Here is a 27,803-nt window from a genome sequence, read left to right as displayed (position 1 = left end):
GCCTGCAGGGGAAAATTGCAGAATTCTTCTGGCTCCAGATGGAAATTTCCACAGCTAAAGTGCACCTACTTGTGCAACATGGAAACCTGGTTGTATTCTAGGATGGACATCATCACCAACATTTTTGTCAGGTGAAAGGCTGCAGAAAGAATTCCTGAAGGCTGCTTCATACATGGGAGCATCTCAGGAGTATGCAGAGCCCAAGGACAGTGTCAGGTCGGATTTGGGTCCAGTCTTCATCTGGCCTCTGTATTAGGCACTGTCTTCAGCAGGGTTCAATCCACTGCCTCACTACTTTAGCTGTGAGCATTAAACATGTCCAGAAAAGAATAATATAATTTTATGTGGTCCCTTTCTTCAAAAAAATCAAAGCCCACTAAAATGAGTCTTTTTAAGAAAGGAGTTAGAACATGGTTTTTTATTCAGAGGTTATGGGCAAGAAAGCCAATGCTAGGAAAGTCTCTTTTTTTCTTTTTTCTTTTTTCTTTTTTTTTTTTTGAGACAGAGTCTCACTCTGTTGCCCAGGCTAGAGTGCAGTGGCACAATCTTGGCTCACTGCAACCTCCACCTCCCAGGTTCAAGTGATTCTCCTGCCTCAGCCTCCTGAGTAGCTGGGACTACAGCCATGTACCACCACACCCGACTAATTTTTGTATTTTCAGTAGAGACAGGGTTTTACCATGCTGGCCAGGCTGGTCTCGAACTCGTGACCTTCTGATCCGCCCACCTCGGCCTCCCAAAGTGCTAGGATTACAGGTGTGAGCCACCGTGCCCAGCCTAGGAAGGTCTTATGTAGTCATAGGTCAAGACTAGAGAACAGGCCATCAATTCCCTGCTGTGTTCTGGCCATTCTCTCAAGCAGGCCAATACACACAGCCTTCTTAGGGAAGGCCACGCTTTACATAGAATTCATGCCCTATAATTGCATCAGTGGCCCACTTGGTTTTACTTTCCCTTTAGCATATTTGGTGTTTTCCTTATTGCTCTGGATTTCCTGGCATATTTGGTGTTTTCCTTGTTGTCCTGGATATACCAGGCAATCCAGAGCCAAATTTGAAGTTCCCACAGAGCCACCCCACCACTCCACATTGTTTTCATGTGTAGAGCCTCATTTGTTCTCGATCCTGATTTTTCTAATCATCTTTGACTAACCCATTGTTGGACTGCAACAGCCCACTTTTTTCAAAGAGAAGGTCATAATGACATTAATTGCATATAAAAAGTCTTGTTCTTGGGTTGAGAAATGTGCTTAAAGTCTCCCCAAGCACTCCTGACTTGAAGATGTTTGTAAATCAGTTTATCTGAGAATTAGAGCCAATTGTTAAAGGGGTAAAGGTCATTCATTCTTAACTTCTCTTGGTAAAGAATGAATTTGGAGGCTGGGTACGGTGGTTCATACCTGTAATCCCAACATTTTGGGAGGTCAAGGTGGGTGATCACCTGTCAGGAGTTCAAGATCAGCCTGGCCAACATGGTGAAACCCCATCTCTACTAAAAATACAAAAATTGGCCAGGTATGGTGGTGGCATACCTGTAATCCCAGCTACTCGGGAGGCTGAGGCAGGAGAACTGCTTGAACCTGGGAGGCGGAGGTTGCAGTGAGCCGTGACTGTACTGCTGCACTCCAGCCTGGGAGACAGAGCAAGACTCCATCTCAAAAAACGAGAATGAATGTGGAGCCTCCCTTGCCCACTACAGTCTGGGTGGGAATGAGAATTCTAGTTCCCCTGGCCACAGGCCTCCCTGGCATCATCAGCTGTGGGGAAAAGGCACCTTCCTGAGCTTGGACTCCCCAGCTATGGCACCCAGGCACAGTGCCCCTCCATGTTTGCTATCCCTTGGAAAACACGGATGAGTATTGTACACAGGCTGCCCACTGACAAGGCTACATTTGCTATGGAAAAGCTCCTCAAACATCAGAACTCTGACCATGGCTTGGTGAGTACACAGTGCCTCAGAAGGTCATCAGCTATCCACAAGGTCTGCAGGGGTGCAGAACTGTGGGTCTGGACAGACCTGAGGCTGTCCAGAGGTCTCGTACTGGCCTGAGGCTCACTAGCAGTTTTTCAGAGCTTTGCTGGAAACAGCAAGCTTATGGGTACATAGCCAGGGATGGAGGGAAAGGCAAAAGCTCCTATTACGTAAATCTAGTGTATCCTTAAACAAGTTGAAAAAGCAATGGTCAGGAATGGTTGATGTGGGTGGCACAAACTCAGGAAGGGCTGCGACAGATCACTGAGCTCCATTTAATAGGGAAATTTGCCAAGAGAAGGCAGCTCAGAAGGCCCAGCTTTAAGAGTCTGCATCCCTTCCCTTGGCTGGCTCAGAAATAGGAAAATCCAGCCTTTATGCAAAAAGCCAGCTCTCCACTTGAAAAAGAAACCATAATTTCTATGTGGGTACACAGCAGGATTTCTCTGGATAGCAAGTCCTGCCGATGCATTTATTTTCTAAATATTTCTATTGCAGTTGTCATGGAGAAGGATGACGGTAGCTTGTTCCAGTACAGTGGCCAAGGGATGGAGCAAAGTCATGGGGGAGTCGAGGGATGTCGATAAGGACATAGAACCCACAGGACTTGGCAACCTGGAGGTGAGGAGTGAGGGAGACAGCAAGGATGACAGCCACGCCCCTAGGGCTGGCACCCATGAGACAGTCGGGGAGAGCTTTCTGAAAGGGTCTGCTCTGAGGAGCTATGCAGATGGCCGTGCCTGGACCTCACCCCCTTTCTCCTCCATCTCCTGTTTCCCTGCAAACATCAGGATCCCCCTTTCCACCTCTCCTGTGTTTCTCTCATGGGAGGCTCCCTACCCACCCACTGGTGTCTCAGTCCTCAGGTCTTAGGATCAGTGGCCCTCCAAGTAAGGGAGCTGCAGGGCTGTGTGTGTGAGAGAGACAGACAGAGACAGAAAGAGAGACAGGCAGAGAGAGACAGAAAGAGGATGCAGGGGTACATTCCCTCAAACACTCAGAATTCCTTCTCCCTGTGAGCCTACCCCCACCACCCCCCTCCGTCCCCACCACCTCCCTCCGTCCCCATCCTGCCTTGTTTGTTCTTCACCTGCTGACTTCCCAGTCTTCAGGTCTCACTCCAGTCAGTGTCACCTCCTCACAGAGGCCTCTGTTTGGCCCAGGTACCCTCAACTGACCACCGCCAACAGCCCCCCGGTATTCATTCATAGCCCTGTCTTCTTTTTCTTTTTTCTTTTGAAGCTCTTACCACAAGTTATTATGAATGTTTATTTATATATTTTTAAAATTTCTGTCTCCCAACTCCATTGGAATCCCCCTGAGAGCAAGGTCCACTTCTGCCCATTCTCCACTCCATCCCCAAAGTAGCCACAGGGTTGGCGTGTTGCAGGTGTTCAGCAGACACCTGCTGCAGGAAGTGGCGAATGTGGACAAAGACACAGGTCCAGCCGGGACGAGGCTGGTTTCTGGGCGGCTCAGAAAAACCACCCACTACCCTGACTGTGCTTCTATAGGGGAAGGCTGTCTGTTTAATTATGTTTTGGTTTATTTCTTCAATTCCCCCAAGTTAGTCGTTTCTGCCGGCCTTGTAATGGTTGGTAAATGAAAACATACTTGTATTTCTTTAAAGATTTATCACATTTCACGCTTCCACGTAGTAAGGCTTCTGAAGTCATCTTTTCTCTTAGTATCAGCCTTGAGAATTGACGTGAAAACAGAAGCACGATTTTCGAGTTTCTGAGTAATTTCTCCCCCGTGGACATAATCTGGCATTGGATAATGTGTGTAAAGAGGAGTAGTGATTTCAGATCCTCAGTGTTACAGCATTTTTTTTATTTATTTACCTTTCTTTAGCTTTGTTTTTCCTTTCATGTAAGTACAAAATACAAGTAATAGCATGACCAGCCTGGCTTGGAAACTTACCAGGAATGAAGAATATGCCTCTCTCAGTTTTCTGTTACAAAGTCATGTAGTCTTGTAACTTAATGACCCTTTAGTTGCAGTCCTTGCTGCACTGTCTCTATTAATAAATAGGTTTTGTTCCATCGGTACCTTCATCATCTAAAATTCCTCAATAGAAGTTATGATGCAATTCTGGGACCTTAGGCAGGAGGTTAAGGGAGGAAGGGAGACACCAGCAATCTACTTCTGTGGGATGCTGCTATGAAAATGGCCCTGAGTGACAACTGCACATTTTCACAGATATCCCCAAAGCAGAAAATATTCTTCCTGAGTTTGGGTATTCAATTACTGTGGGTCTTTAAATGAGAGTATACTGAGTCATGTAACCCTAATGCCATAGCTGCCACTGAGCCACCCCTGTGTCCACAGGGGGAAGGGTGTTACCTCAAAGGCACCCACAGCTAGGAAGATGGCTAACTGATGGCACTTATCAGCTTTCTTGGCTCCCGGCCTCCTTAGAATCGTAGCTTTCAAACCTCAAAGTCATGTCAAAAACAATTCTGAAAGTTTGCATCAAATGCTTAAGATTGTCTCTTTCCAAATGATTCCTAGGAGAAAGCAGCAAATAGTGAGCAGCAGTCTTTCTCCTGTTGAAGCCTGGACTGTAATTTCGAGTTTTTAACACCACTCCCACAATGGAACTTCCCTAGCAGAGGTTTTAGTAACTGATGAGTTACTGGAGCCCTAGGGTCCAACTGTGTCTTCAGTAGTCTAAAGGCCCCATATAAGAATTTCCCAGCTTACGTGTTTGTTACCTAGTTCATCATTCACTCACTGAGCAGCTATTACATCTGCTTGTGTGCCAGGGTCTGTGCAAGACAGACATGGCCCCATCTGGGGACAGCCTGCAGGCTGGTATAAAAGCAGACATTCCCTTTTGTTTTCCTGCGAGGGAAAGAAAAGCTCCCTGTTGGATATTTAAGGAATAATACAAACACAAGTGACTTCTCACAACCCCGCATATAAAATCAAAGAGAATAACAGCAATGTAATGGCTCCTAAGATTCATCTGGACACTCAGGAGTTCAGTTTATTGTTCACTTTAAAGAAAAGTGAGAAACACCCCTTAGTGGTTGATTTCAAGGAGGAGCATATCTGCCTCTCAGAAGAATCTGGGGAGCACGGAATACCTTTATTTATGGTGGAGAATGTTCTGTCAAGGTCTGGCGACTTCTTTACTTAGCTCAGCTAGATGTTTACAATGCCTGGCTCCAGTAGGTTCAATTAGCATTTATTGACTTCCTGTCTGTCAATGCCCATGTTTTTAGCAAAAGAGTCAACACACCTACTTCACACAAAAATGCTTAAGTAAATTTAGATAAGAGCAGCAGAATGTTGACAATTTCAATTTATGTTTCTTAGATAAATATATAGCTTTATAAAAAATTTTCTAGTAGAAGTCCGTAACGGGTTATTTTGCTATTGTAAAAAGCTGTCTTTTGAAGAGTAGTTCAGTAAATGGATGACCCTTTTTTCCAGCCTTGGTGCCTGCTCTTGCACTGTAATCACACAAGAGATGCGTGAGGGGCTGAGGATCTGTTTCTGGCTCCTAGTTGACACCCCTTTGCATCTCTTTTCACTTCACCTGGAATTTTGGGCAAATCTTCTTGTAAGGATAAGTAACCTTAGGGGGAAAAATCTATTAATACCAGGAAGAGAAGAGTTTTGACCAAGGTCTAGGGGTAGGGTAGGGATGGGGCTCCCCTCTCCAGGGCTTGATTACCGAAAAGGATCTCTTGACCCATCCACAATCTTCCCTCCTAACTCCACTCTCTCTACTAACATAGTAGTGAAAATGCTCCCAGTGAAAATGATCAGTACACAGGTTTGTAACAAGTGGGCGTGGTTAGTAGACCCACTGAGAATTTGCGTAAGCACTGCCAATTGCCTTCTCATTCTTCCTGGGGATTCGAGAATATTCAGCCAATGGGATATTTATTTCCCTAGAGAATGAGGGGCCAAGGAGAGGGAACTTCAATCACCAAGGAGTAGGATGGAAATCCTCCCGAGTATTAGATTTTGAAGGCAGTCTGTTAAGGCAGAGTGAATTGAGACCTCAGACAGTCTCAACTAACTGTTACAGTGTCAGTAAAACTCTAATGCCACAGTGAATGAATTAACGACAAGCAGTGACAACATCACCTCTCAAAATGTGCTACATCGGAGGCACTCATAAATATATAAACACAGGGAAGTCTGGGTGGCTTTAAAACTAGCCCTGATCTTTTACACCGAGTGAAGTTATTTCTGGGCAAAATGAAGTCTATTCTGGTAAGAAGTATTAACCCTGGAGAGAGGGGCCTCTTGCTGACGGGCGGCAGTTGGGGGGAGCATCTTGCCTCTCTTGCTCTCTGGCCCTTTCTGAGTACCTTCTCCTCTGCCAGGCCCAGTGTGCCCAGGCTTCCAATAGCTGTAACCCAAGCAGGGTGCTGGAAGGGTTTTCATCAGGTACCATGGGTGTCAAAAACATGTCCCTGTCCCCCCCCCTCAAAGCAACAGAGCTTTGTCAAAGTTCATAAATTTCTAGGGTCACAACAACCTAAAGCATTAAAGCAACACTGGCTCAACCCCATGGAATGAGCAGTTCAGCCCATTGCCTAGGCCAGGCCAAGACCCCTGTGCAGATTTAGAAAATCAAGGGCTTGTTGACAGAGGGACAGGGATCCTTGCCTTTGTAGAATTTGAATTATGCATTGAATAAAAGAATAGAGTTTACTACTTCTTGATACTGTATATTTCTTAGTCAAATGACTAAGAAATAGTGAATATTTTGTTATTTTAAAAGTCCTGTCATATTCTCATTTGATAGTTCCTTTTTTCAAAGGACAACCACATTCTCAGTTTGAAAACCACATTCTGAATTCCGTGGCCTGAAACATGCAGACAGTTTTTATATTTTCCACAGCTTGTAAAGACAAAGGCATTTGGCTGCCTGTATTTTAATTTTCCTGAAGACCTAAAAGTGGTTGGCAGATCAGAATGAATAAACAGCCTTTGGTAGTAAGTCCTCAAACCCTCACACTTTTTTTTACTCAAGTTATTACCATGTAGAACAATTCATTCAATCTTTTAAAAATGTATTATGAAATATTTCAGATATGCAGAAAAGTATGGATAACATAACAAAGACCTTGGAACTCACTATTCAATATAAGAAATAAAACATGACCCATCCAGTTGAAGTCCCTGTATACCTGCCAATCCCCAGATAGCTACTTTTCTGAATTTGATATCATTCCCATGCTCTTATTTTACTATGGTTTTGTTCTGCATGTTTTAAAACTTTATATAAATTATATATTATATGCATTCATCTGCAGTTTTCTTTTTCCCCTTGATATATATATATATATCATATGTATATGATATATAAATGTTTGAGATATGTATGTGTGTTTATAACCACATAGATGATGGATGAAGTGGTACCTACCTCACTGAAGTTTTAGTTTGTATTTATGGTTATTAATGAAATCAAGCATGTTTATCATATTTCAACTCTTTGAATAATCTGTTTATATCTTTTGACTATTATTCTATTGAGCAGTTTGGTATTTCTCGTTACCTTACAGGAATTCTTTATATATTCTGAATGTTAAACCTTTCTCATTTCTGTGCACTGCAAGTATCTTTCCTCAGCATGGTTTGTCTTTCTACTTTGCTTATGGTGAATTTTGGTGCACAGACATTTTAGGTTTTTTGGGTTTTTTTTTTTTTTTTTTTTTTTTTTTTTTAGTAGAGACAGGGTTTCACCGTGTTAAGCCAGGATGGTCTCGATCTCCCAACCTCATGATCCAAAGTGCTGGGATTACAGGTGTGAGCCACTGCACCCAGCCTAGGTTTTCATATAGTTACATTATCTCAGTCTTTCACTTTTGCTTTGTCCAGATCTTGTCTAAGAAATACTTCTCTACCTCAGGATCATAAAGATACTCTCTAGTCGTGCATGGTGGCTCACTCCTGTAATTCTAGCTCTTTGGGAAGCCAAGGCAGGTGGACTACCTGCAGTCAGGAGTTTGAGACCAGCCTGGCCAACATGGTGAAACCTCATCTCTACTAAAATACAAAAATTAGCTGAGCATGGTGGCAGGCACCTGTAATCCCAGCTACTCGGGAGGCTGAGGTAGGAAAATCTCTTGAACCCAGGAGACGGAGGTTGCAGTGAGTTGAGATGATGCCACTGCACACCAGGCTGGGCGACAGAGTGAGACTCTGACTCAAAAAATAAAAAAAGATAATGTTCCAGTATTTTCATCTAAAAGCTCCAAGTTTTCTATTTCACATTTAGTCCTTTAAATCTTTCTGGGTTTAATTTTTGTGTTTGGTTTGGGGTAGCAATTCACTTTCTTCCATTTGGAAAACCAGCAGTCCCAGTACCATTTATTGACCTGCCCACCTCTTCCTGACCAATCCTGCAAGGCCAGTTCTGTCATCTGTCAAGGCTTGGGCTGTCTGCTGTGTTCCACTGGTCTCTGGGTGAAAAACGTGTGGTCTTAATTACTTTAGTTTTTTTAAAAAAGTGTCTTGGCATCCAGTAAAGCAAGTTCCCCTACCTCGTTCTTTCTCAAAACTATTTTGGCTATTTTTGGCGCAACTTTAATCTTTCTCCTCTCCTTGAGTTTGCCCTAGACTAGTACAAGCAATCGAATGGCAAGACTTCAAGTAAGCAGAAAGGAAAAATCAAGCCAAAGCCAGCCCTGGATAATCCATAAGCTGGATATTGGACTCCTAATAACTAAGACATCTCTGTGTAGTAAAAAGTATAGAAAGCCCATATATTAATAAAAGTAGAATATGTGTTTACAAAAAACAAAAGCATTTAAAAAAAATCTTTTCCAGGCTATAGCAAGGACCATTTAGAAACAGAAACTGGAGCCCATCCACTGGTCAGTACCAAGGTTCTTGTCTTTATTTTTTAAAATATGATTTTTAAATATATTTTTTGCATACAGATAATCACAGAGTTTTATGAAATAGTGCTAAAACTGTATGTTTTTGCCTAGAACACTCAGGACATGCAAATTAAATGTCAGACTGTCACTAGGAGAACATGCTAATTCCATCAGAGCAGGGTCTAAGAATGAAGTGATCTTTCTCTCATTCAAGGGAGACTGTATTTTCCTGCTCTCAGCGACATTTCTGTAGCCTCATGATTGCTGCTTGGTGTTCTACAGTGTCTCCAGATCCAGACTTTCTTATATGGACCGCAGGACAAAAAGACTCTGGCCACCCAGCAGGCCATGGGCATCCTGTCCATGTGAGTTGGCTTCCCTCACACTTTCTCTGAGTATCTCATTCCCTTTCCATTCAGAATCTCAAGAGGAAGCTGTTTCTAGAAGGTTCTATAGTTCTGCCCAGGTATTTAGAAAGAATTTGTCCTTTAAGTCAGAAATATTTGCTGGAGGCCGGGCGCGGTGGCTCAAGCCTGTAATCCCAGCACTGTGGGAGGCCGAGGCGGGTGGATCACGAGGTCAAGAGATCGAGACCATCCTGGTCAACATGGTGAAACCCCGTCTCTACTAAAAATACAAAAAATTAGCTGGGCATGGTGGTGCGTGCCTGTAATCCCAGCTACTCAGGAGGCTGGGGCAGGAGAATTGCCTGAACCCGGGAGGCGGAGGTTGCGGTGAGCCGAGATCGCGCCATTGCACTCCAGTCTGGGTAACAAGAGCGAAACTCCGTCTCAAAAAAAAAAAAGAAATATTTGCTGGATGTTGTCCTCCTGCAGACTAGCCCCCTGCAGGCTAAGGCACCCGCTGCAAGGGGTGGGCCCTAGAGCTCCTATGGCCTCCTGCAGCCCTGCTTCCAGCTTCCCTCTGCCCTCGGATGCCTGTCAGGACTGGAGCTGGAGAGTTCACTGACTTGACCTTGAAGGCTGCCCCCCATGTCCTTTCTCAGCCTGAGCAGAGGCCCAGCAATCTGCTGTGGAGGGCCCACCTCAGAGCCTGGTCCACAGGGAGCATCCCTAGGGTTACCCGAGTCTGTGCTCCAGGGAACAGGGCCACAGCCTGCAGCAGAGACTGAACGTGGCCAGCAGGGCAACATACCCTTTGAGAGCAAGCAAGGTGAGCCAGGGAGGCCTCCAGCCCAGCCCGGACCATCCTTCTCACCCGTGGCCTGCTCACCAAGCCAGCTAAGCATTGATTGCCTCAGCTCAGTGAGGATGGTCACAGGGGACTTTAAAAGATGGGAGGGGCCAGGCGAGGTGGCTCATGCCTGTAATCACGGCACTTTGGGAGGCCGAGGCAGTGGATCTCTTGAGGCCAGGAGTTTGAGATCAGACTCGCCAACACAGCAAAACCTCGTCTCTACTAAAAATACAAAAATCAGCCGGGCATGGTGGCATATGCCTAATCCCAGCTACTCAGGAGGCTGAGGCAGGAGAATCACTTGAACAGAGGGGTTGGAGGTTGCAGGGAGCTGAGACTGGGCCACTGTACTCTAGCTTGGGTGACAGAGTGAGACTCTGTCTGAAAAAAATAATAATAAAAAATAAAAGATGGGAATAAAACATCTCATGTTCTATGCTCTCGTGCCACAATTCTCCTCTCATTTACATCTCCTCCTGAGGCTTCTCCTGAATGGGTCTGGACACCTGCTGGGCAGCAAAGGCTGGATGGGAACAGTGTGGGAGGCTGAGGGGCACCACACTCACCTCACCCTCTGCTTGTCTGCAGGGCCCCCGAGATTGCTGTGAAGCCAAGGCAGGCATCGAAAGGCAAAGTGGCCTTCTGTACCAGCGTCCCTCAGGACACCATGCTGGGGAAGGCCCGGCCCAGCACAGCAGCAGACTGAGGCCCCCACCCTAGGACATTCCTGGGCATTGCCAATTAGGGTGCTGTACACATCTGTCTCCACCTAGAAGATGGAATTCAACAGTCAGGATACAGATTTCCAAGGCCAACTGTTGGCTCCAACATGCAACAGTGAGACCGAAAGCCTCCTGTGGGCCACATTGTGAACTGTGGATGCCCTTCAGTGTGATATATGCTAGAAAGCATTTTTCTTTTAATCACCTAAGTGTTTTTTCTTGCCAGCAAGAATTTTTACCCATCAGCACTACTGTGGCTGAAACTTCTCTTCAAAATTTCAGAGCGGCCTCTGCAGGAGTCAGCCTGGCATCTACTGGTACACACAAATCCTTGCATAGGTCTGGAGTCAGATCTGGAACACTGAAATTCAGAAAGAAGCCCTTTCTTATAGGAGGTTAACAGGAATCAAGAATAACATCAGAAGAAAAAGCTAATAAAGGGAAACTTGAATGCACTGGTGTCGGCATGTGTTTTCAAAGTGCAGCCTGCCTCGGAGTTCCTTGGAGCCTGAAAGGGGTTCAGAGACAGCGCCCTTTATGTGTGTCCTTGGTTACTCTTTGAACTGTGTTGAGCACCTGGTCTGTACCAGGCATGTGCTAAGAACTGGGGGCACGGCAGTAGACAAGACACAGTCACAGCCCGGCACAGCACCAGGAATTAGGTCTGTGCTGGTGGGATTGGTAGGCAGCAGGGGCAGCACCCATGACAGCGAAAGAGCAGAGTAGGAGGGGCAGGAGGCCAATGCAGCGGACTCGGTGCACCTGACTAGGCCTGGGGCTGGGAGGCAGGTGTAAGGGACTGAAAAGAAAGGCCAGCAGGAGGCTACAGGGGGGTGGCACTGATTCCCTGCTGCTTCGCATCCCTTGTCTGGCCTCTACTGCAGGCAGGACAAATCTGGACACCACCTGGAGCTGCTTCCTGAGTTGACACACTGTCATGTGCACAGCAGTCTTCAGCTCCTTGGAGGGACGCCTTAGTCATGTGAGGATGGCCAAGTCTAATAGGAAGCTTTGAGCGTGTTTCTCCACAATGTCAAAGATGAGAGCCACTGCCGGATCAAGATGGATGGAGCACCCAGGAGTAGGGATGCAGGTGTGGGCAATGCATCCCTTCACTTCCCTCCCCTCATCCCACAGACCATGGCCAGTGAGGCTGCAGGCCAGTACTAGGATGGCAGCAGATTGCAGCACAGGGCCCTCCCCTCCAGCCCGCTGTGGGACATCCAAACCATCCTGGGGCCATCTGTGCAGGGCCCCACCTCAAGAATTGATGGGGAAAATAAACTCAATAGAGCCACGACAGGGTAGAAAAAAGCAGGGTCCATGTCTTCCTCAGAAGCCTGACCCCACAGATCATCCTTGCTGGTACACACTGGTCCCAGATCCTGGCCTGCGGGACATCAGCAGTGTGCTAAAAGGGTGTAAGATGTGGTCACTACTCACCCTGTGTCCTATCTAGTTGACACAGGTGGAGTCTGCTATGGGCTGAATGTTTGTGTGCCTCCAATTCATGTTGAAGCCCTAATCCCCAAAGAGATGACATTAGGAGGTGGGGCCTTGGAGAGGTGATTAGGTCATGAGAGTGGAGCCCTGATGAATATGATTAGTGCTTTATAAGAAGAGACACAAGAGAAATGATCTCTCTCTCTCCACCATGGGAGGACACAGTGAGAAGGCAGCCATCTGCAGGCCAGGAAGAGAGCGCTCACCGAGAAGCGAATCTGTTGGCACCTCGAGACTTCCCAGCCTCCAGAACTGTAAGAAATAAATGTCTCTCAGGTTATGGCTCCCTGTTATAGCAGCCTGAACTGAGAGTCCATGCTGGGTTTTTGAAATAAATGTGCATCCTAGTGTTACTTCTTCCTTTCTGTATTTTTTGAAAGGTATCTTGGAATCACAAAGGCTAAAACACATTTTTTAAATTTAGTGCCCCCACCCCAGGAAAGCATGAATTTAGGAATGCTCCCTCCAATGTTGCCCATCTGTTAATTCTGTTGACTTCAACAGGAGAGGAAGACTACAGCTACTTGTGTTTTTGTATTTTTGGTAAGGGGCTACAAACAGGTAAGGATATCTAGCTGCTCCTGTGTCTCAAACTACCTCAGTTTTTTCAAGCCCCTAAGAAATGGCCATGGCCATTTCTTGGTTAACCCTCCAATTTGCACTTATAATGCAACCAACTATGCCCAGGCCAGTCTTGGTTTTAGCACTCAGAGTCCCACATCCCAAGAAACCTCTTCATCCCAAACGGGATGGTTGGTGGTATCCTACTGGCACTAGTCTTTCAGGCTGTGATGACATGTTTACTCCAAATTGTCCAGGGTATATCTGAATACAAGCCAGTTGGCTTATACTCTGTCTGCCACGCTTTCTAGCTCTGTGCTTACAATATTGAGGAATTAGAAACTGGAACTTTACATATGAATTCTTTCCAGTAATACTCTGCTACCCAAAAAACATGCATGTAAACACATAGATTCTTTATTTAGAATTTAAAGGAAACATCAAAAATCTACTTAAAATATTCATTCTCTTTAAGAACAATGTGGGTTTTTTCCTCAGATTTTTATTTTTGTACATTCTTGTGACACTTCCCATTGTAGGGAACAGGGGTTTAGCAAAATCAGCTTCTTAGATGATGCCATTCTAAATATACACCTTAAACAAACGATAGCAAAACAACCAGTGGGAAACTGGAAAACATTCAGTGAGTACTGTTTGTCTAAATAACAATAAATACAAAAAGACTGGTTGTGTTCCAGCCCCATCCAACCACAAAGTGATTTATCTTCTGTCCAGAGCGACTGGTTTTAAAGGACATGGAGCTTTGGGGTGACCTGTCACAATGTCAAGGGCACTCTCCTGGGTGATTCACAGATTTGGCAACCAACAATAGTTTGATTCCATACTCATAAATACTTCTGGCAGAATATTTCTCGAAGCTTTGTGTCCCAAACTTGCAGATGACAAGATCTAAGATATTTCCCAAAGTAAATACAAGTGGGTCATAACATTAATTACCTGTTTGCATCAGCTTCCATTTACAAGTCATGAGACCAGACACTGACATCAAACTGAGCCCACTTAGACTTAGACCCCTCACCGCCAGTCTTTCTGGTCATCAGACAGGAGACTGTCACCGTAACCAAATTCTCACCAATCAATCATCTATCCAAAAACCATTACCTGTTACAGATAAAATCAGCACATCTTTGACTGTATTAGAAATGACAAATCTTTACAAAGCAGTCACCTCCATCCCAATCTGACAATCACTAGTTAATTTGGCAGATGGATAACAAAGGTTTAAACTTGCAATTCAAATCAACTTTCTTTCCATACTCTGATTCGCAGTGTTTTTCAAATGTCATCTGGAAAGCTGTGCTGCATTTCTCCTCCATTGACCGATTAAGAAAATGCACTCTCCAGAAACCGCCTGCGGTAGGCACTCCCAGGATCTGGGGAGACGTGGGCCCTGGGGGTCCAAGGGCCTCCACGAGTCTGAGAGGGAAGACCCTCCAGTGCCATCATTGTAGCCTGCCTGAGTGTGGGGCTACCTCAGTTTTATTCCTCAGTGTACTAGTCAGTGCTATGATACTGTGTTACAGAAAGTACAACTGAGACGACATGACGTGAAAGAAGCTAGCCTGGACTGGAATAATGCCGTACTGCTAGCAATCCTCTTTCCATATGATGCTACACTTTACAGACGGAAGCTTTAAAAGCAATACCCACATGTCCAATGAAGCATGCTCATCCCAGTATCTGAAACCCGGTGGTGCCTATCTACAGGTCCACGCTCTGCGGCCCATGAGTGTGGAGGCCTTTCTCACACCCCAGGTATCTCAGTGCTGGGCTGCAGAAGAGATACCCAGTTCCTTCCCCAAAACTTCCTTCTATTTAATAGATTGTTTCTCTGGACAAAACACCCCAATTGCAATGACTTCTGTTGAAAGTGCAAAAAAGTTTCCGTGAGGTGGGTTCACGGTTGTTTTTATCTTTCACCCCTGAGCTCAGAAAGACCTGCATCCTGTGAATGGAAGGCTGGGAAAGGCGTCTTTAGGAGGCATGGTCCACTGTGTGTTTCCATTTTTCCTGCACACAGCCAACTTGCCAGTCCAGCTGCAGTCTGAGCATCAGCATTCTTCATTGCCTTCAAGGTCTACCTCCCCCCAGTGAAATGAAACATTTGGGTGCTGAGGGCTAAGATGCAGAGAAGCTCAAGTCTGCACAGTCTGATAGGAACTGGCCACTCCAGAACTTAGGCTATAACAAAAAAAGGGTGTTCAGACTGTGTGCTACTTAATGACCTAGTGCCAAAAAATGAAATGGTACCAATCCTCAGCTACCCTACCAGTGCAGGGGAACCTGTGCAAACAGAATGTGAAATATCACAACAGACTACAGCTGTCCTCTCCGTAAATACTATATTTTAAAAAGTTCTGTATATAGAAAGCAATTCATTCGAGTCTTAAGATAAATTTAACTCTATATGGCAAGTAAATTTTTCCTAAAGATGAAATCATTTATTTAGCAAAAATTTTTTAACATAAACAGTCTGCTTATTTCCTACAATTTCTTTTTGAAAAGACTTTTTAGAAAGAGTCTAAAATGTATTTATTTTTCCCCTACAATGTTAGTTTATTATTTCATATTAGCACATGCAAGCAAAATTTACTCTTAAATATATTACTTTAATCTGGTTAATGTTTTGACATCTATAATTAACTGTTATTCAAACAGATGCAAGCCATGTCTGTGATCAGGTGCAAAACATAGAAATCACCTCCAGGAGTGGAGAGAAGACTCCAGGAGAAAAAAAAAAAAATGTTTTGTAAAAGTCCAAACTCACAAATAAAATTGCAGTGTCTTTTAAGGCATGAATTAACTGGAAATCTTTATGGAGTAATATAAATTGACACTGCCTGGAGTACTCTCTAAGAAAGCAAAAAAGAGGAGATTTTAATGGACTCCCTGCGCCTTAAAATAAGGCCTTTGAATGTTGGTATGTTGCCAATAGGATACCATTAAAACAAAATGTTTCTGCTTATTAAAACCAATGCCCATCATTCTCCTCCTCCTCATTGTCTAGATAGAGGAGGGCAACTTTCTTTTCATCCGAAATCACTGACCTTTGGTCTACCATTCTTTGTAGCTGCACCTTCTTATCAAACATGGCCTGCTCCTTGCCCTGTTCTCCTTCCCCAGCAGAGGCCTTAAAGCTCACACCAACTGCCTGATCATCCCTACTGTCTGTGTCTCTCCAGGTACCATGGTCAGACACACCGCGAGCTCCTGCTTCCTGTGTCCGGCTGCGGATGGCCTCTACGTTACTCACATCCATCTGAAAGGTAAACGAAGTTTCTTTGGGCCCTGGTGCAATGTGCCTAAGCGTTCCTCTGCTGTCTGCTAACTCACCTAGCTCAGGGGAGGCCACTGAACCAGCAAGCACTAATGTTCTGGACACAGGTCCACGGATGACAACATGTTCAGAGGTTTCATTTTCTGTAGGACCTAGCTGAATGTGCCTAAAGGATCTGCTAATACCCGATGTCACTTCTGCCCCTGGCATGTCCCCTGCACTATCCTCCTGAGGAGATTCTGAAACAACACTTTGGAAGGTGCTCTTTTCAGTCATAAAGGTTTTTCTACCTATGGTATGACTATGAGTGGCCTGGGACACATCTGCTGAGCTCTCCCTGTGCACAGTGCTCTCTGAGTCACCAGATTCCCCGGGTCGGGGAAGCAGCCCATGGTAAACTATCTGCTCGGTGGTCTGATGCCTCTGAGGCCCAAGGCTGATGTGCCTGATGGACATGCTGCTCCCTGGCAACCCTTCCGTGTGTACAGAATCTCCTCTGACACCCAACTCCAGCTCGTCTGAAAATGGAGCTGTGAATTGGATCTGCCCACTGAACCCTTCTCTAGGGCCTAACTGGAGTTGCCTTACAGAAATCTGGGTACCCACTGACTCTTCTGTTGCAAAATAATCACCAACCTTCCCTGCAGCAGAAATGGGGCCCTGAAAAATAATCTCCTTTTCAGCATGAAATTGTCTGGAGCCAAATGTGCTATGCCTCCCTGATCCATCCATATCTGCAGAAAACTCTGCTGGGCCAGGCTCTGGCAAGCCCCCACCCTCCGGACAGGCAGGGGCAGGGCCTTGGAAGACGACTTCTCTGGACAGTGGACTCTGACTGGGACCCAGCGTGACATGCCTCACAGACCGGCTGGCTCCGGTCGGGCTCACTGCCTGACTTAGGTCACCTCCGTCACTTACCTCCACCACTTCCATAGTGGGTCCTTCATATGACATTCGCTCAGTCCTCCAGACCTCAGAGGGGCCAAGTGTAATGTGCCTTGCAGCCTGACTCACATCCTCCAACACCTGTGACTGGGCAAAGCCCGTGGGGCTGCTGACCTCCACAGTGGCCGACACTGGGCCCTGGGGACTGGGCCGTCCCGAGCTGTGAGTGGCGCGGCCCACGTCCTCGCTCTCGCCTGAGGGGATGTACAGCTCCCTGGTGGCCCAACGCCTGAAGCGAACACCAGTGCCGGGGGCCTCTGCTCCATCTGCCTCATCTGGGCTGCCGGGCGCAGGGCTGCGTCGCTTGCTTAGGCTCTCCCGAACCACTGACTCCACGGCTTTCTCCATCTCACCAGCCTCATCTCTGCTCAGCTCCTCTAGGTCTAACTGATCGGCATCCACGGTTTGTGAGAGGTTGACCTCAGCAACCAGGGTCACGGAGCCGCCACCAGCAGCCTGGATCTTCTTGACGTCCACGGAAACGCTCCCCGGCCCGCCCTGCCCCTCACTGGTGAGGGCAGCCAGCTCTTCCCTCATGCGCTCTGGCAGGGTTTCCTCTAGCTGCCCGATGACCTCCACCAGCTGCTGGCGGGGCTCCTTGGTGGAGATGCCCTTCATGGAGGTGTGGAATTCATGGGGTATTTTAATTTCTTTTTCAATGACAGTTGCTTCGGCATGAAATTCACCACTTCTAGCTTGTTCTTTCCAGTGAGTGGAACCCAGGTCCCCCTCCAGAGAGGGCGCTGGCACATCCGAGGGCTTCACAACCTTCTCGCCCACTGCACTGTCCCTCTGTGTCCTCCTTCGAGTCCCCTGCACGATTTCATCCTGCCAAGAGTACCTGATGGTGGATTCCTCCTCGATGTGGATCTGCCCATACACAGAACCGTCATCTCTGTCATGCCCCCCCGGGTATTCATCTGGAGTTGACACAAAATAACTCTGCTCACCCTCCGAGTCACCTGCCTCTGTCACTTCTTCAACATGAGTCACATTCTCCTGGGGCTGCTTGGTCCTCTGATGCTGATTAACTGAGAATGTGACATCTCTCTCTCCATAACCTTCCTCTTCCTTAACCATCCCTCCAGAGCCTGGGGACACATCATCAACCTCCTCCACTTCAAATGGGACAGAAAATTCCTCTGGCGTCCCCCCGCTGACATAGCTCACAGGCTCCTCGACGATCTCCACATTGACGACCTTCGCTCTGCCCTCCCTCCCTTTCAGGCCGAGGTTGATGATGTCTCCTATCATCTGCTCAGTGGACTTGCCTTTCAGCCCCACTTCCTTAATGTCCTTGCTTAAAAGGTAGTCCAGGCCAGCTTCATCGGAAACATCAATGTCCTCGGTCAGTTTAGACTCCACAACTATTTCGGTCTTCGTTTTCCTTTCCCCAGGAAGCTCTTTTCTGTCCACGTAAGTGACTTTTGTGTCTGGAAAAGAATCAGCAGATGCTTCTGTCTCTGGGGACTGAGTGAACTGCTTCAAGATGCTGGTAACGATGTTTTCTGCTACGGTTTCTGTCATGGAATCGCCTGGCAGAGAGCCAGGGGCATCACTGGTGCCCAACGTGAACTGCAGCTCTCTTGCTTTTGCCTCTCTACTGGTCCCGCCACCAGCATCCCTCACGGGCGTCTGCAAACTTTTCGGGGACACCTCTGCTCTTCTGTCCTGGGATGCTTCTAGACTAATCAGTATCTCTCTCTCTTGCACGCTTTTGTCCTTCAGTGGGTCCTTCTCCTTGGCCTTCTCCCTCATCTGCTGGCTTTCTCTCTGTCTCGCTTCTTTATCTAACTTCGTCAGTTCTTCCCATCTTAGGTTCCTCTCCTCGGAAGCCTTCTCTTTAGAATCGAACATTTTCTCTTCTGGCTTTGTTCGGATGGTTTCCGGTCTGTTTCTTTCTTGCTCCCTTGTGGCTTTCATTTCTGTTTTCTTTCCCAGAGTGACGGTCCTCTCATTCGGCCGTGTGGTTTCCAAAGCGCTTGCCACCACATTGTCTTGGCGTTCCCGGTACGACTGGCGGGCAACAGTGGAATCTTCAGCTATGTAAACAGGGACCTCCCTTGTATCTCCAGCTTTTGGTCTGTCAAGGAATGTTTTCACTTGAGCCTCAGTATTTCTTAAAAGGCCATAGGTTGGAGAGAAAGTTCTGACACTGGTTTGACTGTTGACGTAAGAGTTTTCCTGCTGGGTAGTGGTCGAGGAAGAATATCCCAAGCCCAGGAAGCGTCTTCTGGCAGCACCTCCAATAGATGTGGCCGTCTGAGATCCCCGGTGCCCTGACAGGCTAGAATACAGAGCTGAGCCATGATTTAAACTTGCCAAAGGTGCTTTCTGCCTTGAAAATAGATTTCTTTCATTTTCCCTCTGTAATACTGAGTCGGTATAATGATAGGATTTCTTTCTGAATTCTGTAGAAATTGAATAAACAGTTCATTAAAATGACAGGCATCATTACCCTTTTCCATCTAAAAGCATCGTTGCAGGTCAAATCTCATTCCATCATAATAAATATATATTGTTACCACAGAAAGCTCATCATAAATAAGTTATACTCAGTGCTCAAATTATTTTTTGGCCATTTACAAAATCCTGTTACAATAAAAGGTAGCACTACAAATACTTTAGCCTAACACATTTCTCCAGTTACTGATGTTAAAATACTCACTCATCTTAACATTAATCGTAAAGCATAATGCATATGCCATATAGGTCAGAGGTGCTAGTTTTTGTGGCTAAAATTTCACAATCTTATATTTTTAAATCAGTAATTTCTGCTTTGTTAAGTTTGATTTACTACTTCAGCAAAGAAGAGCTCTATAATTACAAAGTATGTCATTATTAAACACCAAAAGCATTATCCTCCACTATTTAATATGCTCTTATTTTTCACTGATTTCCATACAAGTATTAAATAATTTAACTTCCCGATTTCCATACAAATATTAAACAGTTTAACTTTGTTTAGTTTTCTGATCTTTTATTTTTACACTTAACAACTTTCTCATCTGAAAAGGTGCCTGTGTTCTCAGAAACACCCCGATCTGTCTTATTGTCATGACCCTGAAGTTGGGAGGCAGTCCTCAGGGCTTCCAGCTTTGCTCTAGGCTGTTTGCAGAGTGCTACCCTTTGAGGGGTACAAACCCCAGCAAGGTAAACTGCTCTTCAGGAATGGCAGCGGGCAGTTAGAATGTAAGCAGGAGCACCGTCCATGCTGAGAGGGCCCCAGTGTCCACCCACACCCTAGCTGGATCAGCGGAGACAGGGCCTTCTCTCTCCCTTATGGCAGCCAAGGCCAGAGGCCTTCTTTGGACAGATTCTAAAATACAGGAAAGAGACCAGACCAGGACATTTTCTACAAAGCTCCTCTTTTCAGGTCAACTGAGAAGTCCCGGAAGATGAACCCTAGGAAACAGTGCAGGAACCATCTCATTTATAATTAAGATTCAACAGGAAATATGGAAGATTACAGGCTGGGTTTAGACCTGTCAGCTAGTGAGCAAGGGGCCAACATTATTTTATGCAATATTACAAAAGAAACACAAGCACACTAATAAGTATTGATAAATTCACTATCTAGGAATTTACCTGCACATTCATTCAATAGAACAGAGCTATCTGGAAGCTCAAAGTCTAATAAAAGAATTCACAACTAATAATTTTTATTCTAAAGCTTTTGGCATAATATGTAATTGCCAAAATCCATTTAGTTTACAAACATGAAGTTCTCCATTTCCTTCAAGAAGCTTGAAAAATAACAAATAAATGAAGCAAGTTGACGGCAGCAGCTGTCAGCCCCTCCACGTGCTCTCCCTTGGCTCCAAAATCACAACTGATAAAATCTGAGCAAGGCCCTGGCTTAGGCTGTTGGTCTTTCTGGGAGCTCCTGGGCCCTTTTCTTCCTTCTCCCCTCTCTCTAGGTTACATGTATGTCTAAACTTCAGTATTCACAGGTTACAAATTTAGGTAACTAAGTAAACCTTGAAATCTGGGGAGTTAATTCTTCTTCTTTTGTAGATGTCATATGTTAACTGATGGCAGGCAGGCTGACCAGTGCCTACCCTTCCATGAACATCTTTGCTTTCTTCAAACGTACTTTCAAAATTAGAAAGGAAAGTCACTGCATGTTGTCTAAGACCAGATCCCTTCCAGTTTTATATGATTAGAACCCAAATATTATTCTCAACCCAGTGACCTGTCAAAACCATGAGGTGCCCAAGGGAACAACGAAGACTAAAACCATGCTGCAGAAGGAGTGAGCTCAACATTCTATATGTAATTTAATCTACCTTGGCTTGGCCAGAGCTCTTTAAGATTCTATAGGGCTTTATAAGGTTAGAAAACAAGTTATCCCTCAGGTTCTTAGGGTCTTTCTAATGAACATTAATTCTCTTATGTCAGTTCTGCAGCCACAGGAAGGATGGGCCCTGTCTTGAGGCTCCTGACCTGAGTAAGATAGTCTTCAGGGCACCAGGACACATTTTCCTGAGCTGCCCACACCAGCCTACAGTGGTGGGAGCAATGCAACCACTCCCACCTCTGTCACCTGTTAGGGTAGCAGGTTCCCAAGTGTTGCCGGCCAGCCCTCCCTCTACAGGTGTAACCATAACTCCTTGGTCTGGAAATGGAAGGAGTGCCCCTTCCAAGGGTGTGAAACTCAAGTCCACGTGCAACCCTCGTCGCCCCTACACTGCCCATTGCCATCAGCCCCTTCCGCTCCTGCATCCCGTTGAGGGAGGAACCAAGTTTATCAAGTACCTTCCCAAACATTCTCATTCACATAACTGAAATTATGCCACACTACACCAAAATCTATTTGGTACTTAAATGAGAGATGAACTCCTGTTATCTAAACACCACGTCTAACCCATTCTTCTAGATGATGCTACTTTACTATCTAACCACAGAATAAACAGTTCAGATGCTTAAAGCTAAGTTAAATAGTTAGCTTTTATTTACCTGATGGTATGCTTTCAGCGTGCTCAGCCCAGACCACTATCTCTGGATTACTTTCTCCTTCCAGTAAGGCCCTGTAAAAATAATTTTAAAAGATAATTCATTAGGAAATGGAAGAGTAAGAAGTGCCTCTAATAAAACGTATTACGTGGTATGTGGCCAATGTCCATAGTGTCACATGTTTTAGGACCTCTACCTAAAGAGGTGGCTTCGGGAAGGTTGCCCCACAGGGCTGGCAGGCCCACCCACCAGGCTCAGCAGACCTGGGCCACACTGCCTGCTCCACTCACTACCACTTCCCTGGTGCCCAGCATGGTGCTCAACCCATTCCAGCCCAGTGAACAAAATGACCAGGCTAGGGCTTTGGCAGTACTGGAGAGCCAAGCCCTTCTAGAAAGCTTTCTCAGCCAGGGTGAAAAGGAGCAGGAGCAAGTGGGCACTGGAGAGATGTGGGCCCCAGGCATGGCATGTCACCCCCAGCTAGAGGGCCCCCAGAGCAGCTACATCCCCACTGGGGTCTTCCTGGAGTCACAGCTGGGGGGGCAGCTTGCAGAGGACTGACGAGGAGCAGAGCAGGGACTGACACTTATAAGGCAGCCAAACTGCATCTGTGGTTTCAAACTATGTTCCAGGGGCCAGGATGACAAAAAGTAGAAGGCAGGCAGATGGAAAAGGTAGTGCTAAAGCGCTTCTCGTCAGCAGCACCCCCCCAACGCCACCCCCAGGAGGGGCCTCACTGCATCCAAATTGGCATCTTGTTATCTCCTTTGATAAAATGGTGAAAAGTACCGAACTAAGTGATTTCTTTGACTATGTCTGCTCCCAAATTCTAAAATTACAGAGTTTCATTAGGCTATTCACATCTACTGCTTCAGATCCCAGAGCTGAACAGAGAGTGGTCCCAGCAGACCCAGCCTGCTGGTGAGGGGCTTAGCACCAGGATGCCTGTCCAGCCAGTAACTCATGGAGACCCCCTTGGGCTGCTGTCAGCTCAGTGCAACAGTTTCTCAGTTGCGAGAGCAACATGTGAAGTCACTAACTCCGGTTACAAGAAATACACTGCACATGGGAAAGGGCATCCAGAACCAGAGCCCCTGGGAAATGCTGATCTTACTGCTGAGAGCTGGGCACAAAAACGGGGCAGGGCGCCCACACCTGAGCAGGGGGTTGGCAGCTTGGGCAAACCTCATCGAGTTGTATTTCTATCCATTTCAACATGGTGAGCCCATGAACGTAAGAACCCTGTGGGCAGCTGGAAGAAAGGAGGCATGAGGCGCTCTCCCAGAGGTGCGCCCGGTAGACCTGCTGGGACAGTGACTGCAGAGCACTGTGTGTGGACAGGGGATGTCCAGGGGCCAGAGTCCAGAGCCCCAGCCCTTCGCTCAGGGCAGAAGCCAGGAAACAGGACACCAACCCCTTAATCCCACACCCTCATGACCAAGCATTTTAGGATCCAGAAACACAAACAGCTTCCACTGCCGAGAAAGTTCTGAGGTCTGTATAATCAGAGGAAGGTTCAGGGTAAAAGCCAGGCCCCAAGGGTCTGCACCCGAGGATAACAGCAGCAGAAGGGGTGGCGTCCTACAGCTGAGGAACCAGAGCAGGGTGTGGGGAGGAAGACCAGGTTTTACAGGTCCTGGTCTAGTTCAGATCCCGGCCTGGCTCAGCTACCAGCCTCGGGCACCACCGGGCCTCTCCCTTGAGCTGCCCAAGTTAGAACAGAAGGTACATTGCTGCCCGGAGAAAAATACGTCTTCCCCCACCGAGCCCCATCCAAGGGGAATAGCTCTGTTGCTCTTCCAGGAGAACTCCAAACCATCACCAAAGCTTCATAGAGTTCAGGACTCTGAGGTACACAAGACAGGAGCCAGCCCTGCGTGGGGCTTCTGGCCCACTTCAGGGGACAAGACATAGCCCCACAGCATCCCCTTCCTAGGCCTTTACCATCCCTGGCTGATACTAAGCGCCAGGCACCATGGCCACTGTCATGTCTGTAACTTATGCAGTCCCAGCCACCCCCAACGCAAGGCCTACGGCTGCATCCTCCCTGCACAGGTAAGAAGGCTGGGGCGCAGAGACAGCATCTTGGTCAAGGGCACACAGCTCACCAGTAAAGAGAAAAATGCAAACCCAGGCAGCCTGAGTTCTCGGCCCCTCCTCTGTGAGCCCACTAGGCCTCCTAGTGAGGGCAGAGACCGTAGTATTGCATTCAAATTTCAGAAAGCACGTGGCCAGGCCCTCCAGGCCAGTATTAATACTGGAAATTAATACTTTCATTAATTTCCAGTATTAATGAAAGTCAATTTTCTCGGTAATTTCATCCAAAATGGTGCTGCAGAGCTCTCTTGTGAGAGTAAGAGGCTCCTGCTGGAGAAGGAGCTGTCCCTCACCTGTGTCCCCTCTCAATGGCTGGATCCTAGCAGGCAGAGACACATCACCTTTACTACCTGTGAGCACCCAGCTGGGCACCAGCCATTGAGTTCATGCTTCATGTAGCACAGCCGGCCCAATGGCAGCCACGGCCTCCCCTCTTCCTTCCAACAGCCCCAGGACTATCCGGCGAAGGAATCAACAAGACACCGAGGAGACGCAGGAAACGATGATTTCCTCTAAAGCTCTGTGAGGGACATTTTTAAGGAATAGGTTGGTACCACTTTAAGAAACGGGTAGCATGTTCTCTGAGGCTGCAATCAAACCTGGTTATTTTGAGAGCGGTGGAGGAAATCTGCCCCCAAGCCTCGGGGACTGTGAGAAATGCCAATCCCCTGAGTCATGGGCTATTGTGGGCATTTCACACAGCTCCACAGGTTGGTGGTCCCTTAAGCAGGAAAATAAGCTAACGTGCAAGAAAACTCAAGTCCCTGGCCTCATTAAGGAGCCCGAGACAAATCCACAGTGCAGAAGCCGGCGGTAATGTGGCCTCTGGCCAGGCGCCAGGCCCTAATGGGCCACCCGGCGCCCTGGGCAGGCCCCAAGGCAGGGCTCTCCGTCTGGGATAGATTACCCTAATGGAATTTCTGAACATTTCCGCCGTGATTCAGCACTGCAGGCACAAGGCCACCGCTTTGTGCGGCCCCATAAATGAGGGCGAGAGTGAGGGGGGCACTGTCAGGATGTTCCCAGAAGCCGCACCTGTATGGGAAGCTGCCGGGGCCGGGGCCTGTGGGTTCACACAGTGCTTCCTAGCAAACAGCAGGTGGAGAATGACCGACAAGCGAGGGAGGCTCCGGAGCTGGAGAAGAAGCCGCAGAACCGCCTCCCTCGGCTCCTCACTGTGCCCGAGGAAGCCAAGCTCCACACAGCGGAGAGGCACTGCCTGGGTCACCCCAGAGGAGGCCTGTGGCCGGTCAGTCACCAGGAAGACCAGGGAACAGAATGGAGGGGGGCAGAGGGGAGACGACCGGGTTCCATTCCCATGACCAGCAATGCCACCCAAATGGGAAAGGCAAGACGACCACTGGCTTCATAGGAGGGATAACACAGAGGTGACATATGACAGTGCTGGGGCATTTCTGGGCGTCCCTTCTGGGGTCGGTATTCAATCACATCCCAGAGCCATCTCTAGGTCAATACTAGAGATTGAAAAAACGAATCAGATGATCAACAGAGACAAACGTTACTCATAAAACTGAGAGGACGTGCAGGACAAAGCTCTGGAGTCAGGTTGTCTGCATTCCAGTCTGGGGCCTGCCACTTGCTAGTTCTGTGACCCTGGCAGGCCACTCAACCCCGCTGTGACTCAGTTTCCCCATTTCTGAAATGGAGACAACGCACAGGTTTGCAGTAGGAATTAATCGAGAAACAGAAGGTTCTCAGAACCATGGCTATCACAGAATAAGAGCTCAATAAACATCAGTGATCACGTCATCACCAACTCCTTCTATATCCCCCAAAGAAAACTGATTTCCAGCTAACTAAACTGGGTCAAGAAGGGAAGGGATTGTGGATCACCTATATTTTATGGTTAACTGAATACTGATTCATTTATTTGGCCAGCAACCAAAGGTACTGGCTGATCCTTTCAATTATGTATTCAATTTATTTATTTAGAGACAGGATCTTGTTCTGCTGCACAGGCTGGAGTGCAGTGGTGCCATCTCGGCTCACTGCAACCTCTGCCTCCGGGCTTGGGGGATCCTCCCACCTCAGCATCCTGAGTAGCTGGGACTGCAGGTGCATGCCACACCTGGCTAATTGTTTTTGTATTGTTTGTAGAGATGGGATTTCACCATGTTGCCCAGGCTGGTCTCCAACTCCTGGGCTCCAGCCGTCTGCCTGCCTCAGCCTCTTCCCAAAGTCCTAGGATTACAAGAGTGACCTACCATGCCCAGCCCTATTCTTAAAACTACAGTATTTTATTCACTTCAAGTATTTTATCTAGTAACCAGATAAGTCTTAGTGTTCACACATTTTTATAAGTCTTCTCAAAAAAGGTGGGATCTAACTTAAAAAAACAAAATGTACTTCTGTAAAACCTTGAGGAAACCCCTAAGAAACATTTTTCCTTTGAATAGGAGAAGGTACAGGTGGCCTAAAAAATAATGGAGCAATCAAAAATATCATTAGAATGATGAGATGTATACGTCAGGATTCCTCTGTGTTGCTATACTAGCGGTCTACATGGAAACCAGAGACCACATCAGATTTTCCTCCATTAAAACATGCTGTTTCTGCCAACTGGGCTCAGAGAGAAGAAACAGGAAGCTTCCCAGGACCTTCCAGGCATACACAGTATTTGTTGACGTTGTTGTTTCCAACCTAACCTTTTAAAAGGACTTCTGCCTTAAACATCCCAGGCAGTAAATAAATCTCTGCATTATATCTTCATATCTGGCAAGGTCAGACTTCCTTCAGGATTTTTCTACTGAAAAATCATTCTGACCCAGCTTTCCACTTTTTCCTTTCAGGTGAAATTTAGAACAATTATTGTATCTTTCATCCCCCAAAACACAACACAAAAGCCTCTTTTAGGATTCTAACAGAGCCTGCATTGTCTGTCTTCCAGCCCAAAAGCCAGGATGGGCCTCATGTCACGCACACGGTTCCTGCATCCCTCAGTTTCTGGTTTCTGCACTGTCCATTCCTGGGGATTCTTGCATTTGTTGTTACAATATTGAGTATCTTTTTTGAAAGACTGTTTTCTAAGAGCTCAGTGCTGATGACTGGGCTCCATGCTGAGTGTGTGTACCGGGAGGCCATTTATTTTCTATCTGTGCTTCTGTAAGTCCTCAGTCTACAGAATCTGGACCAGATCTTCACGTCGGCAGTGAGGGTTTGGGACGCTGCAGGTTCTGGATATTGCTATGGTTTTCATCATCTTACCATCAGTATCATCTGATTATTCACAAGCACCTGCTTTCCAGACTCTGTGCTAGCCTGCAGCGAGTGACGACGACACGTGTCTCATCCTTTCCTATCTCTCAAGCCCTCAGGCTCCTCCCTCCTGCCATGGCCACCTCCTGCAGGCCTGCATCGCCTGGGTGCCAGTGACTGCAGGAAACTCTAGGAGCCTCTGTGCAGCCACACAGACACCCCATCCACCCCAGCACCACAGGTCTCCTGCACTCTGCCTGCAGCTGCCTCCCCAGCACCGTCTACCACCACCACGGTGCCCTTTCCAAAAGGGTCATTTCCAGCTTCTCTTCCTACAAGAATCAAGCATGGCATGCCTCGTCAGCATCCCTCCCACTGCACCCAACACATCAACAGCCTAGACCTGAGCACAGGAACTAGGTCTGTACCATCATCTGCCCAGCATCCCAGTACATCTAGCCTCTCTCTCTCTTTTTTTTTTTT

At 46.9% G+C, this 27,803-nt stretch overlaps 2 protein-coding genes across 6 annotated transcripts in view; one reads left to right on the top strand and one right to left on the bottom strand.

Annotated features, from left to right (window-relative positions):
- TTC23 (tetratricopeptide repeat domain 23) overlaps nucleotides 1-12,600 on the top strand; it is a 99,462-nt gene extending 86,862 nt beyond the window's left edge. For 3 of the 4 annotated variants that reach the window (XM_017518504.2, XM_017518496.2, XM_017518513.2), the window contains exons 11-13: nucleotides 2,470-2,592; nucleotides 9,108-9,190; nucleotides 10,611-12,600. In XM_017518504.2, coding sequence (XP_017373993.1) covers nucleotides 2,470-2,592; nucleotides 9,108-9,190; nucleotides 10,611-10,728 — 324 coding nt within the window. In that variant the 3' untranslated portion in view covers nucleotides 10,729-12,600. The remainder of the gene's footprint in view (nucleotides 1-2,469; nucleotides 2,593-9,107; nucleotides 9,191-10,610) is intronic. The other variant, XM_017518520.2, reaches the window with a different exon arrangement.
- A 603-nt stretch (nucleotides 12,601-13,203) lies between these two features.
- SYNM (synemin) overlaps nucleotides 13,204-27,803 on the bottom strand; it is a 30,197-nt gene continuing 15,597 nt past the window's right edge. The window contains exons 3-5 of one of the 2 annotated variants that reach the window (XM_017518486.2): nucleotides 22,011-22,081; nucleotides 17,025-19,462; nucleotides 13,204-16,088 (exon numbers count right to left, since the gene is read on the bottom strand). In XM_017518486.2, coding sequence (XP_017373975.1) covers nucleotides 15,795-16,088; nucleotides 17,025-19,462; nucleotides 22,011-22,081 — 2,803 coding nt within the window. In that variant the 3' untranslated portion in view covers nucleotides 13,204-15,794. Of the gene's footprint in view, nucleotides 19,463-22,010; nucleotides 22,082-27,803 lie in introns of both variants that reach the window. The other variant, XM_017518479.1, reaches the window with a different exon arrangement.

The sequence above is a fragment of the Cebus imitator genome, unplaced genomic scaffold (assembly GCF_001604975.1).
Source record: "Cebus imitator isolate Cc_AM_T3 unplaced genomic scaffold, Cebus_imitator-1.0 Scaffold19, whole genome shotgun sequence".
NCBI classification, from domain to species: Eukaryota; Metazoa; Chordata; class Mammalia; order Primates; family Cebidae; genus Cebus; species Cebus imitator.
This window is presented reverse-complemented; position numbering and strand designations above follow the sequence as displayed.